The sequence below is a fragment of the Budorcas taxicolor genome, chromosome 1 (assembly GCF_023091745.1).
Source record: "Budorcas taxicolor isolate Tak-1 chromosome 1, Takin1.1, whole genome shotgun sequence".
In the NCBI taxonomy this organism is placed as follows: Eukaryota; Metazoa; Chordata; class Mammalia; order Artiodactyla; family Bovidae; genus Budorcas; species Budorcas taxicolor.
In genome coordinates, this window is record NC_068910.1 from 137,415,190 (window position 1) to 137,428,601 (window position 13,412).

Below are 13,412 nucleotides of genomic sequence, written 5' to 3' on the forward strand. Positions count from 1 at the left end.
GGGTGACAGCGAAGGGGTCCGCGAAGCGGCGCCGCCGCTGTCTGGGGGGCAGGGAGTGCAGCCTTTGTGCCGAGGCTGCTCCCGGCTCCGGACGCTGGGGGGCGGCCTCCCGCCCGCAGACCCCCGACAATAGCGGGAGGGGTGGGGAAGCCGCACGGTTCCGGAAACTTTTCCCTGGAGTCCTGACCGCCGCCGCCCGCCCCCGGGAGCGCGGAGCTGGGCGCGCCCATCTCCGGCCGGCCGACAGTGTGCTCGGGCTGGCCCGCTGCGGCGGAACCGCACAGAAGGGGGCGTGCGGGGCGGCGGCGCCGGGGCCGCGGGCAGCAAGGGAGGCTGCACGCGGGTCCCTGGCCACGCGAAGGCGCGGGCACCGGACTGGGCGGAATGGAGCCTGCCATGGGGGAGGCTCCCAGCCGCGCACCGGCGCCCGCGCTCTGGGACTGGGACTACTTGGACCGCTGCTTCGCCCGCCACCGTGTCTGCATCTCCTTCGCCCTGTGGATCTGCGCCTCTTCCTGCTGGATCGCCGTCCACGCGCTGTAATGGGGGCCGGGGCGGCCGCGGGGGGAACGGGGCGCTGGCCCTGCTGACTCGCTCTTGGGCACCTAGAAGGGTGAGGGCAGAAAGGGAGGATCCAAGAGGCAGGACAAGTCCAGGGTCGAGAGGAACATTTTGCTGTAGACTGAAATCAGAGCCTTCTTTCCGGATTCCACGAACGAGGAGGCTGGGCTGGGAGCCCACAGAAGGCTGGGTGGTATGGTGGGCGGGACCGTGGACTGGAAGTCGCCAGTCCTGGGTGTCTTGTCAGCCTTTCCCCACTGACTGGCCCTGTGAGCTGCACGAGGTGTAAAGTCCCTGGGGCTCACTTTTCCTCACATAAATGGGGATGTTAGCGCATAGGACCGGCTGGGAGGATCCAATGAGTTAGTGCTGGTAGAGCTCTTTCTAAGTGCTCATTAAACAGCATTATTATTGCTCCTGCGCTGCCATCCACCCTTGGCAGAGAACATGAGCTTGTCTCTCCATGTTCTGGCCTCAGTTTACCCAAGGTCCTCCTAGCTGAGAAGGGGAGAGGTAGTTATATAACTCTGGCTACAAATTTGGCCCTGGTCTGTCCAACACCGGAAGTGATCTGGCCGAGTGATCACCGTAACCTGGGTTCTAAGGGTGATGTCTGGCTAAAGATGGTCTCTAGGTCTTCTGGCACCCTGTCCCAAGCTCTGGAGGATGGTGCCCCTATGTATTCCCTAGGTGGAGGGAGAGGGAGAGAAGGACCACCCCCAGGGAGGCTGGAACCTGCTCACCCTCAGCACTCAATCCTGTTTACCTCAGGCCTGATGTTGTTGGAGAGAGTCTGCAGGCCATGAATAAGAAAACACTTGGAACATTTGCTGAGGGCCTAGTCCTGCCATCGTTAAGTCACCAATCCCTGCCACCACCCCGTGAGTCAGGGACTGTCACTGACTCTGTTTAGATGAGGAAGCCTGAGGTTCTGACAAGTTAACTGACTTGCCTGAGTGAATGGGGAGAACTGAAACCCCAGGACCTACTGGAAGGGGCAGTCTTGGGAGGTGACTACCCAGATCAGAGGATGGGAACTAAGGGGGCAGTTTACCTGCATGGTCTCACATGCTCATCACCACCACCCTCTGAGATGGGTGTCATCAGACAGCTTACCCTCCACGAACTACACTTGGAGAGGTTACCAGCGTCCGTGAGAATGCCCACTGGCTGGGCTGAGAGCAGAGCCTCTGCCGTTCCTCCTTGCCTCAGCTGTGTAGGGGCTGGATCAGGGCCAACCCGGGGTCCCTGACCCCTGAGAGCTGGAGACGTGGCTGAAGAGCACCAGGGCACAGGCAGGGCCTCCACAGGTAAAGTGGAAGGCCTGCATTAACTCACCTTTCACCATAGACCTCAGTGTTCTCCTCTCTCAAATGGGAGGGTTGAAATAAATTATTTCTAACTTGGGTCCAACTCGGGGAGTCTCTAGTGTAGAGTCTTCACTCTCGGGCCTTCAGTTTCAGGATTCAAAATTAACAGTTGACATTCCCACTGGGAGCTTTGGGCTTTGTCTGGCCAGTCAGGAATGTTTGGGAGCCCAGTCGTCTTCTGTCCGCATCAATTTGTCCCAAGGGCTGATGCTCAGAACTGGCCAAATGGTCCTAATGATGTGGAGTAAGTCCTACCCTGTGGTTAAAGGAAATGAAACCAGAGCTACAATTGTGCATCAGTTTAGAAATGTTGGCAGGGAAACATCTCAGACAAAGTATTTCCAAGATCCGACTGATGATGCTGACAAAGAGACGTCTGCCCCTTCCAGCTTGTCCTGCCTTCCTGCACTTATTCCTGGGCGAATGTGGGGGTAGAAAGTGAGCAGTAAGGGAGAGAAGCCAGCAGTGGCAACCCAAAGTGCCACGGCATCTTTGAGGAGACTTCCCTGGTGTATAAAGAACGTGCACCCAAAATGAAAGCAACTCAGATGCAGCTGGCAGAAACCGAGCCATCTCACTGCACAGATGGATTAGAAGGATTTCATGTTAATTGCAAAGAAACAAGTTGCCTTTTTAATTTAGGCAATTAACTCTGCTCTACAGTAAAACTGCAGTGATTGGATTACTTTTATAACTCTCCTGTTTCCCGTCTAAAAAAGTAAAGCTGACAGCTCGTTTGTCAGCACTGAGAGGTGGGTCATGAATTTGAGGCAGCCAGATTGATAGGGGGAAAGAAACTCCTCCTTTCATGAGGACTGGCTCTTGCTTTGGGCTTGTTGGTCAGAGGCTCAGAGTCCTTTCCATCCTTTACTTTTTGCATCTGTAAACTAAGGTCTAAAACACCTGCTGAATATATGGGGAAGAAAGTGATTCGTAAGGACACCAAGTCACAACTGCCTTTTTCAGACACCTGCTCTGGGAGCCCAACCTTACATCTTTGTATTCTGTCCACACTCCTGTCTGTCCCCACAGGCTTCTGTATCTGAGATGTGGGAGGAAATCTGGACGGGACCAGTCAGCGTTATGGGCTGCGTGCTGCCTCCTGATCAGTCTGTGTGACACCATTGGGGCAATTCTGGCCAGACAGCTCACCATTCAGGTGGGTTGGGACCACAGGTGACAGTGGCTTCTGTTTTGTTCCTTCCCCACACAAAGCAGCTTTGCCCTAGGGTCTGTGCCCCTGCTGGCCTTTCTGCTCCTCCAATAACCACGTGAGTCACTGCTCACCTCCTTCAAGTCTTTGCTCAAAAATCTCCTCTCAATAAGACCTCCTGACCATCTGTTTAAAATTGTGCCCTGCGTCTCCCACAGCTGCTCCAGACACCTCATCCTGCTCATGTCCCCCTCAATGTACCATCTGCTTTACTTTATTCATTGCGTCTATTCTTTATTACATGTTAACCCTTACTAGCATGTCAGCTTCATAAGGGCAACAACTTTAATTCAGTGCCGTCTCCCCAGCACTTAAAACAGGAGCTGGCACATAGTAGATGTCCAGTTAAAAAAAAAAAAGATGGGTGCTGTTACTGTTTTTTAGAGCCCAGGCACTGCCCCCACTCATGCAGGGGTATCTGAATCCTTTCCCAGGTGGTGATGTGGGCTTTGGAGCAAATGATAAACATTTCATGTTTTTCCAAAGTCTGGGACCTTAAACAAATCTGTGTAGAAAGGGGCCTATCTCAGAACACATATCCCAAGGAAGATATGGGCCCCACTTTAGGGGGCTGGTCCTGGCCTTTTGCCACCCAGGGAGATGTGAAGGAGGGCAGCCTGGCGGTTGGACACAGATTTGAAGAGTTCTAGACCCTGCTGTGTGCAGCATTCTATCAGAAACAAATCACTTTTCATTTTGGAGGCAATTCTCACTAGCTGATAAAAGATAATGAAGTTCAGCTCAAGTCCAATAATAACTGATATTTATTAAATAGTAAGGGCTTTTCATATATTAATTCACTTAATCCTTAAATTATGGGTGCTCGCATCATCCCTGTTTTACACATGAGGTGTAAAAGAGGTGTGGAGAGGTGTAGCGAGATTACATAACCCTGCTACAGGCACTCTCTTGTAAGTAGCAGTGTCAGGATTCAAACCCTAGAACACATGCTGTTAAGCACTAAATGCATTGGACCCTTGAACAACACGGGTTTGAACTGTGTGCAATCACTTATACGTGGATTTTTTTCAAATAATACACACTATGACACCCCATGATCCACGGGTGGTTGAATCTATGGATGCAGAACAGAGGATACAGAGGACCTGCTGTAAAGTGACACTCAGAATTTCCGCTGCAAGGAAGTGAGCTGTTCAAGCGTCCACTATAGTGGCAGTAGCGAGTGCAAGTTTCGGCAGGCGCATCTTACTTTCCTCCGATCACCAGCCTAAGCAACTTTCCATGTGTCGGCTCATATCATCGGCTTCACACTGAGAGAAGTGCTGTTATTATCTCTGCTTCACAGATGAGGAAACAGGCCCTGGGAAGGTCAGCGGCTGGGCCAGAGTTGCACAAGACTACGCCGTACAATGGAAAGTGTGGCAGGCTGGGATCTTGTCCCATCTCTATGATGCACGTTTTCATAATGGCTTTGGTCACTTGAGCAAAACCCCATTTCCTCAAATGGAGGTGATGACCAACCTCTGTGGCGTGGGAGGTATCCCTGGAAACCCTATTTCAGTGGAACATATGTGGTGGAGGAGATCCAGAACGAGAGGTACTACAGCTGTGGAAAGAGGTTTGAACACCAAGACCTTTCCTTTGCTCGCAGGTCTTCACTGGTGCCTACCTAGCAGCTGTCGACCTGGTGAACTTTGTGTCCATTCTTTTCCCAGTCTGTGGCTCCAAATTCAAGTCTAATTCAGGTGAGTGTGCTGCCACCTGTTCCTGACTTCATCATCCACTCATTTCATTCATCAGCACCTCTCCCTGTCATGCCTGAGCTGGGCCCCTGCCAGGTACAGATGAATGAGCGAGCTCCCTGGCCTCAGCCAGAGCAAGAGATCCGGGCCCTAAAAGGTAGTCAGCGCTGCTAGTGAGGGGTGTGCACACAGTGGGCAGCAGAGGAGGGGAGGGTCTGCAGGTGTCGGGAGAAGGTGACGTTGGAACTGGGACCGCAGGAAAGGGCTTTCCAGATGAAAGAGCAGCCTGGGAAGAGGTCAGGAAGAAGGAGGGGGCAGGGCTTAGGGGACAGACAGTGATACTCAGTGTGCAAGTCCAGGGGCTCCAGGTGAAGCCCCACCACTGCTGGAAATGGAGTCCAGGAAAGGACCTGCACAGCCTCAGGTAGAGCAGGGACTGGAGGTGGCTGAGATGGGATGAGTAGGCTGGGAGTATGTGGGACCAGACGTTCCTGACAAGGGGCAGCAACATGCTCGGACCGTCATCTTAAAAGGAAGTGCTTGCACCAGGGCGTAATGTAAGATATCCTTGGGCTCAGTGCTGCCCAGAGGAGGAATGCTCTTTTTGGAGTTGTTCAGCGGAGGATCTGCCTTCTATTTCGAGGGGTCTTTCAAAGATGATGCTTCTCCTGCTCACAGTTTTGATGCCTTGGCACCACTCTGCCCACTCATAGGGCATTCACCAAGCTTGTGCGGGCTCCGTTCAGTGCCAGGCTCTGTGCAGATTCTAGAGCTGCCTAGGCACAGTGCCTGCCCTTAGGGGGCTCCAGTCTAGGATGAACAGCACTGTGTGCACGCAGATGTATGTGATAAAGGATAACGCTGACCTGCCTTGAAACATAAAATGACGTGAAAGGCTGAGGAAGGGCAAGAGCACCAGGCATGGGCGGTGGGGGGAATGAGAGGGCATTACCACAGGCCCTTCAAGAGTGGGCAAGGTCTGGCCTGTGGGACAACGTGGGAGCATGTCCTGGCCTCGTGGCCGGGGTCAACACCAGTTCTTCCCACGCAGCTGTCTGTTGGGTTCCAGATCCCGGCAGCTGAGCAGGATCTTGGTGTCTGTTGCAGGACGGGGCTCCCGGGAGAGGAAGAGGAGGCGGCGGCTCCAGGCCAGTGTGTTTGCCCTGGTCCTGCCACTGAGCCTGGGCCCGGGCTGGGCTCTGTGGGCCGCCATCCCATGGGCTTCAGGCCATGACCGAGGGCTGCAGAGGAGGCTGCTGGGCATCCTGGTGCAGGTGAGGCCAGGCCTGCTCGGGCTGGGGGAGAGGGGTATGATGTCGAGGAATACGGGTCCCTCCCCTCCACACAGTCCCAATCAGTGTCCTGGGGGTGGGAGCCAGGCCTAGGCCTTGCTGGGAATAACCACTTAAAAGCAGAAAAGGGTGGGCCCAGTGTGCCTGGGAGTCTCCCCCAGGTGCTGAGTGTATCACTGTTCCCACAGGACAATACAGAAATCCTCGGCTTCCTGCTGGGTGGCATCGCGGCCTTGGGCTCCTGGGTTTCCCGGATCCCCCCACTCTCCAGAATCGTGAGCCTGGGGCTGGGACTGTGGGGTCACCCCTGCAGGTCTTAGGGCATTTGGGACCATCCTCCCAGCTCCAGGTCACTGGGGTGGAGAGATGGTGTCCCCGTGTGCACAGCCGTGTGTGTATGTATGGGGGGTGTGTGTGTGTTTGTGTATATGTGTGTGCGGGATAGAGGGCAGCTGGCCCCAGGCTCCAGGGATCCTGAGGCTCACAGCGGGAGGGCTCTGTGTCCACTCTATTTCTTGTAGCAAATGAGAAACAGGTTCTCAGGAAGGAGCCCCTGGGTTTGGATGAACAAGCATCCTATTAAGGAATGAAAAGGTTTGAGGTTTTAGAAGATAGGATTGTTCAGCTCCTGGGCTCTTTATATTCGAGAGTGTCTTGTTGGCAGATATTTTCCCGGTGTCTGGGGTAAAGGAAGCCCTATGTTGGCCACTCCCCTGGGGTAAACAGACATGACTTGAGATGCCCTGCTTGCCCTCAAGAAGACAGAGAAATGGAAAACAAGGTGTTTGAATGCTCTAAGAAAGAGAATCAAATGTTTGGGGATTTGGAAAAGAGGGAGAGAAACCTCTGCATTGTGCAAATGAATGAGGGTGAAGACTGTTGACACTGCTGGGTGCTGGGGGTGCCCAGGTTGGCAGGAAGACAGGGTGGGGCCTGAGGAAGCAGAGGCGAGGGGAGGCAACAGGGGCAGAGGAGAGCGCAGGAAAGGCCACCAAGGCAAGAGGGCACCTGCAAGAGAACCACGTATTACATGACCCCAGAAATGTGCCAGCCCATCATTTAGTCTTAAAACAGTCACTTGCCCAAGAGTACTGTGTTTTCTTTACATTAATTTATTTATTCGGCTGGGCCGGGTCTTAACTGCAGCACTCAGGATGTTTGATCTTTGTTGCGGCTCATGGGATCTTTAGTTGTGGGATCTAGTTCCCTGACCAGGGATCGAACTGGGGCCCGCTGCACTGGGAGTGCAGAGTCTTAGCCACTGGACCACCAGGGAAGCCCCAGCGCTGTGATTTAATAGCAGTTCCAGGAGAACAGGATTTGGGGATGGTGGGGTCTTAGTTGAGCACTCCGAGAGCTGCAGCCTGAACCTCCCAGAGCACCGGGTCTTCTCAGCAAAGGTGCGATCTCCAGATCAACGGAGGTGAGTGTGGGGAGCACTGTGCTCCCCTGGGATGGGTCTTCAGGGTGGTGCGGGGCTGGGAAGCTGTGTCACATGACAGCCTTTGAAGGAATTGCTGCAGGGCCCTGGCCACCCGTATTGTAAAAGTTTCCTTCGCCTGCAGTGACAAAGTGTCACAGACTCGGAACAACAGAAATGTATTGTCTTTAAGTCTCAGCGGCCAGAGGCCCAACCCCAAAGTGTCAGGGCCACGCTCCCTCTGAAGGCCCTAGAGAGGGGTCTGTTTCAGGCTGTTCCCTGAGCTTCTGCTAGTTCCCTGACTGGTGGCAGCACAACTCCAGGATTTGTGTGGTGTTCTCCGAGTGTGTGTGTGCGTGCGCGCACGCGTGCGTGTACATCCACCAATGCATGTAGTCTTCCCGTGGCCTTTCCTCCATACGTTCCTGTACCTGACTTTCCCCTTTTCGTAAGGAATAGTTATCTTGGATCAGGGCTCATCCTAACAACCTCAGCTTAGCTTCGTCATCTACATAGACCCTACTTCTAAATAAGGCTACATTTACTAGCTCTGGGAGTTGGACTCCAGTGTCTTTTTAGGGAAATTCAATCCAACCCATAACACCAGCCCCCCTAAAATACCCCAGGCCAGCCCCACCCCTGGGTTCCTCCCTCTGCTTCATTTTCTTGATCACACTTATCACAGCCTGAAATTAGCTCCTTTAGTTATTTGCCAAGTGGCTGCCTGGTTCCGCAGCAGAGAGTTGGCACTGTGAGAGCAGTCACCCTTTCTGTTTTACTTCTCGCTGGGTGCCAGACATTTGGGGTCTGCCCAGGGTAGTGCCAGGAGACATTTCTTACTGAGCGACTATATCTGGCCTAGAAAATAGGGAGTTCATGGATACAGGAAATGGAGAGCTGTCTTGGGGCAGAAAGAGTAGCCTTGTTCTCTGTAGTCTTAGTGATCAGAACCAAGACCGGAACCAATAACCAGGAGGTTACTAGGAGGGCCACATCCCATTCAGTGAAAAAAAAAAAGACTCCATGGGTTAGACACTTTGCCCAGTGGCTGGCATGTTGAGAGCAATCGGTATTGTTATTTATTCCTGCTTTAGTAGGTAGTGAGCTCCTCATCACTAGAGGCATTCAAGCCGGATGACTCCCCTTGGCAGGAAGATAGAGGGAGATTACATTGGGTGTGAGCTGGGTAATCTAGGAGAGACTGCCAGCCCTGAGTGTGTCTGGTCCAGTGAACAAAAGCCCAGAGCTAGGGTTCCCTCATTTGGAAGAAAGCCAGCAAGACTGGGGTGCAATGGAAGCTGAGCCAGCATGGCCTCAGACCCTGGATCCCCCAGAAGCTGCTTCTAACTTACCCTTGGTGGGGGCACTGAGCAGTCTGGCTGGGTAGCTTTGGTGGGAGAAGATGCCATTTTTCCAGGGGCAAGTCCTTGAATGGGACAAGGAGTGTGAACGTGCTCTGATCAGTAGAGCCCTGTGCTGACAACATGGGGAATCACTGCTGCTGCAGGAGCAGCTGTGGCATGGCCCACTTCCGACCCCCAGCACAGATTTGCCAGGCACCCACCAGGCGGGTTGTCCCCTCAACCATCAGTCCTGAACTGTTAGGCAGGCCCGAGTGTGCTGGAGAAGCTCCTGCCACATCTTGAGTCACAAAGCCAGTTCCAGTCTTCAGGCAGCGATGCTTGAGGCACCTGCTGTGTGCCCAGCGCCACAGTCAAACAGCCCTCTAGCCCTCCAGAGCCCTAGTACCAACACTGACAAGAGCTTGAGTGTTGAGTCAGATGGTACTGGGCATGAGTTGGCACCAGAGTGAGAGCAGAGGGCTCCCCCCGCTGAGCCCCTCTCTGCACATCACTGCCCCTCTGGCCATCAATGTCCCCTGTAAAATGGGGTGGGTGGGCTTGAGGACCCCAAGGGTTTCTTGGTATAGTGGTGCTGCCTGCGTTGTGTGAGGTAAGAAGAGCCAAGGGAAGGGGTGTCACTCTACCTACAGCCTCTGGGGCTACCGGTTCAGGAGTCACCCTCCCCAGCTAGGTGCTGTCTGTTTAGGGGTGTTGTGGTGGTTTAGTTGTTAAGTCCTGTCTGACTCTGCAACCCCATAGACTGTAGCCCTCCAGGCTCCTCTGTCCATGAGGTTTCCCAGGCAAGAATACTGGAATGAGTTGCCATTTCCATCTCCAGGGTATTTTCCCAACCCAGGGATCGAACCCACATCTGCATCTCCTGCGCTGGCAGTGGATTTTTTACACTAAGCCACCAGCAGGTAGTGGTGGTGGGAGGAAGGAATTACTTGCTCCCCTTAGGGTGGAGGTGGTAAGGGATGGTTTCCCAGAGTTGAAACAGGGAAGCCTGGGAACAAGGTTGGAAGAGACACAGAGGGAGGCCTAACACTCCTGAGGAATCTTTTTTTGTTTCCTTTTCCTTGGCTGCTCTGCATGGCTTGGGAGATCCTAATTCCCTGATCAGGGATTGAACCCAGGCCCTTGGCAGTGAAAGTGCAGAGTTCCAACCACTGGGAATTCAGTCCTTTTGAGGATTAAAATTAAAATGGGGAAAATTGACCAAAACATGCTTTTTCTCTTGAATTTTGTCCATTCCTTAGGCAAGGCCTGCATGTCTCCAAATATAGTCATCTAATGAGCAGACTAAGTTTATGTATATATATATGTAAACACACGTGTATATATATATGTATGTATGTAAACACACATGTGTATATATATATGTAAACACATGTGTGTATATATATACACACACATATACATGTATATGTATTCTGTGTTAATTTAAATACCTATGTAATTGTATGAATTGGAAATACATATGTGTTTATATACTTAATGTGTATAGAAAGTGACTTTATACCTGTAAATGGTACTTACATATAGATATTGCATATGTTTTCTTTTAAAAAGACCAATATTCATGACTCATTCTCCAAAAATATCCCCTTGGCTTCAAAAATTACCAGAATGTTATCTCTAATTTCCCTGACTTTCCCATCTGGGCTGGTTCGGAGTTGGTGGTCCCAGGAAGAGAAGGGTCAGGGCTTGGCTCTCCATAATTCTATCTCCCTTATGCTCTCTCCACTGAAACTCACGGGCTCCTGCCCAGTGCTGGGTTCCAGGGCACCGAGATGGTGAGGCCCTCAGCCCTGCTCTGAGGAGCTCTCTGTCTACTGAGAAGACAGATGTGTAAAGAGCTAAGTCATGACCAGCGTGAAAGGCACTCTGGTAGAGGGGTATGTCAGGTGTGAGGGACACAGAAGAAGGACTTACTTGCTCCCCTTAGGGTGGAGGCAGTAAGAGATGGTTTCCCAGAGTTGATTTTAAGCCAGGTTCTGAGGAATGAATAGGAGTTCACCAGACAAAGGGGACAACTTTTTTTTTTTTGGCCTTGACTCATGGCTTGTGGGATCCTAGGTTCCTGACCAGGGATCGAACCTGTGTCCCCTGCCGTGAAAGCGTGCAGTCCACCAGACTGCCAGGGAATTCCTGGAAGCAGCTTGAAGCCCAATGGAAACAACTCCTCTGGGGGCTGGCCTTGGTCAGAGGGCTTGCCCTCCAACCTCTCACATCAAGGGGCCTGGGTCTTAGAATCAACCGAAGGGAGCTGGGCGAGGCGGCAGTCCTCCTCCCAGCTCAGCCCCTTGCTCTCTCTGCCCAGTGCCGGGGTAGGACATTTCCCTCCATCCACCTGTGGACCCGGCTCCTGTCAGCCCTGGCTGGTCTCCTCTACGCCTCGGCCATCGTGGCCCATGACCGGCGGCCTGAGTACCTGCTGCGGGCCACGCCCTGGTTCCTGACCTCGCTCGGCCGTGCAGCGCTGGACCTGTCTGTATCCACCCCAGGTCCCGGGGCTGGACTGCCTGTGTCCCGTCTCCCCTCTGCCTCACCACGCCCTCCTACCCGCTTGGTAGAAAGAATTCTTTCTCAGTGGCCAGGGTGGTGGTTTGAAGCCTAGGGCAGGCAGACACAATTGCAGCGTGAAATTCTGTGTTTTGTTCCTTTTTTTTTTTTTTTTTTTAAATAAGCAGAAGGATCTCTTGACTGGAGCCCTATGAAACGGCAGAGGGAATGTGAACTTCTTGGCCCTGGGCTCAGAGAAGAGCCCCTGTCTCCATGCTGCTCCCCGCTGCGTCGGCCCCACCCTCCATGAATCTGTTTACTCACCTTTGCCTTGTCTTTCTCGTGGGCCGGGAAGGGCTTTGCGAGCTGACTTGGCCTGCACAGCTGATCCTGAGCTTCCTGTCCTATTTGGTGCTGGAGCCTGGGGTGGGGAAGCAGGGAGAAAAGCTGTCCCCCTTTCTTGTCCCCAAGGGGATGTTGCCCGATGTGCTGACACCCCAGTGACTTTGGTGTGAGGGCCTCAAGGGCAGGCTAAGCTCAGACAGTGGCGGGTGGATAAGCCTCTGCTGGGGAGGGAGTGTGTGAAAAAACCCTGTGGATTTAGCATAAACAGTTCCGAAAAAGATTTTCTCACTTACTGTTTGAGTCTCCCAAGGTTGCCATAACACATTGCCACAAACTCGATGGTTTAAGCCAAAGGAATTTATTCTCTCAGCTTTGGAGACCAGAAGCCCCAAGTCCAGACAGGGCCACACTCTCTCCAAAGGTTCCAGGAGAGAGTCTTGCCCTGCCTTTTCCGGCTTCACGTGGGCTCCTGGGGTGCCTTGGTTCCTGGCCGCATAATTCCCATTTCTGCCTCTATCGTCACGTGGCCCTTTTCCTTTTGTGTATCTCTGCCTATCTTCTCTTCCTCTGAAGTTCCTGTTGTGGGACTTAACTTATCCACCCTAGTCCACTGCCAACCTCATCTTAACTAATTCTTGATATCAGCAAAGACCCTGTTTCCAAATAAAGTCACATTCTGAGGTTATGGGTGGATATGAATCTGGAGAGACGCTGTTCCACCCACTACATGTACCGTCCCTCCTAAGCCAAGGAAGATGGTTTTCACAATCCTTTGGTTTAACAAGTATTCACCAAGTGCTTGTTAGAGCACCTGGCTGGGTGGTGGGCCCTGGGGGGACAGAGAGAATTGGACCTGGCTCTGTCCTTAGATTGTCTTGTGTCTGCTCTGGGGCCTCCCCTGGCAGGATGATTCTGGGGAGTGAGGGCGTCACTCCAGGGTGGAGCCCTCGGGGTGCCAAGGTGAAGGCAGCGTCAGGCAACTGAAGTTCTCTGCTTCCTTGAACCTTAACTTCCACTTCTCAGATCATTTTCCTTTCCTGCGTGATGAAGAGCAAGATGAGGCAGGTCTTGGGATTTGCCTCTGAAGCGGGAGAGAACCCCGACACCCAAGCCCTTCTGACCTGTGCAGAGAAGGAGGAAGAAAACCAGGAGGCAATGACTGAGGCAAGGTCTCCCAGCTGGATGGGGCTAACCGGTGTCTGTGCCCAGCGTGGGCAGAGGTGGAGAGCCTCGCCAGGGCCCAGCCTGGGAATCTGGGGGTCCCTCCAGTGTGGGTTATGCCCAATGCTGAGTGCCCTGAGAAAATGAGATCCTCTGTTTTTCCAAATACAAAATATTTTTAAAGTTTTTTTTTTTTGATCGCTGCATAAACTTGAACATTTTTTAGCAATGTCGATAAAACAGTCAAATGTCCACTTATGCTATTTGGTAATTTATACATATATTGAAGTTCACTTACTATATAAATTAATACTTGAGTTTAGAGGTAATGTGCTTTTGGCCCACGTTCGGTAAAAACTTATGTTCCTACTTTTGCATACATTTGACATCCACAGCATCACCACCAATAACACAATTTTTTTAAAAGCTGATATTGCTAAAAAGCTAATTTTTAAAGTGTTGTTTACAATAAGATCCACCCTTTGCAATTATGTCATAT

At 52.4% G+C, this 13,412-nt stretch overlaps 1 protein-coding gene across 4 annotated transcripts in view; it reads left to right on the top strand.

Annotated features, from left to right (window-relative positions):
* Nucleotides 1-245: 245 nt before the first annotated feature.
* Nucleotides 246-13,412, top strand: part of TMEM44 (transmembrane protein 44) — a 46,373-nt gene continuing 33,206 nt past the window's right edge. For 3 of the 4 annotated variants that reach the window (XM_052639250.1, XM_052639237.1, XM_052639244.1), the window contains exons 1-7: nt 246-539; nt 2,964-3,090; nt 4,757-4,850; nt 5,955-6,121; nt 6,328-6,414; nt 11,226-11,396; nt 12,776-12,916. In XM_052639250.1, coding sequence (XP_052495210.1) covers nt 385-539; nt 2,964-3,090; nt 4,757-4,850; nt 5,955-6,121; nt 6,328-6,414; nt 11,226-11,396; nt 12,776-12,916 — 942 coding nt within the window. In that variant the 5' untranslated portion in view covers nt 246-384. The remainder of the gene's footprint in view (nt 540-2,963; nt 3,091-4,756; nt 4,851-5,954; nt 6,122-6,327; nt 6,415-11,225; nt 11,397-12,775; nt 12,917-13,412) is intronic. The other variant, XM_052639258.1, reaches the window with a different exon arrangement.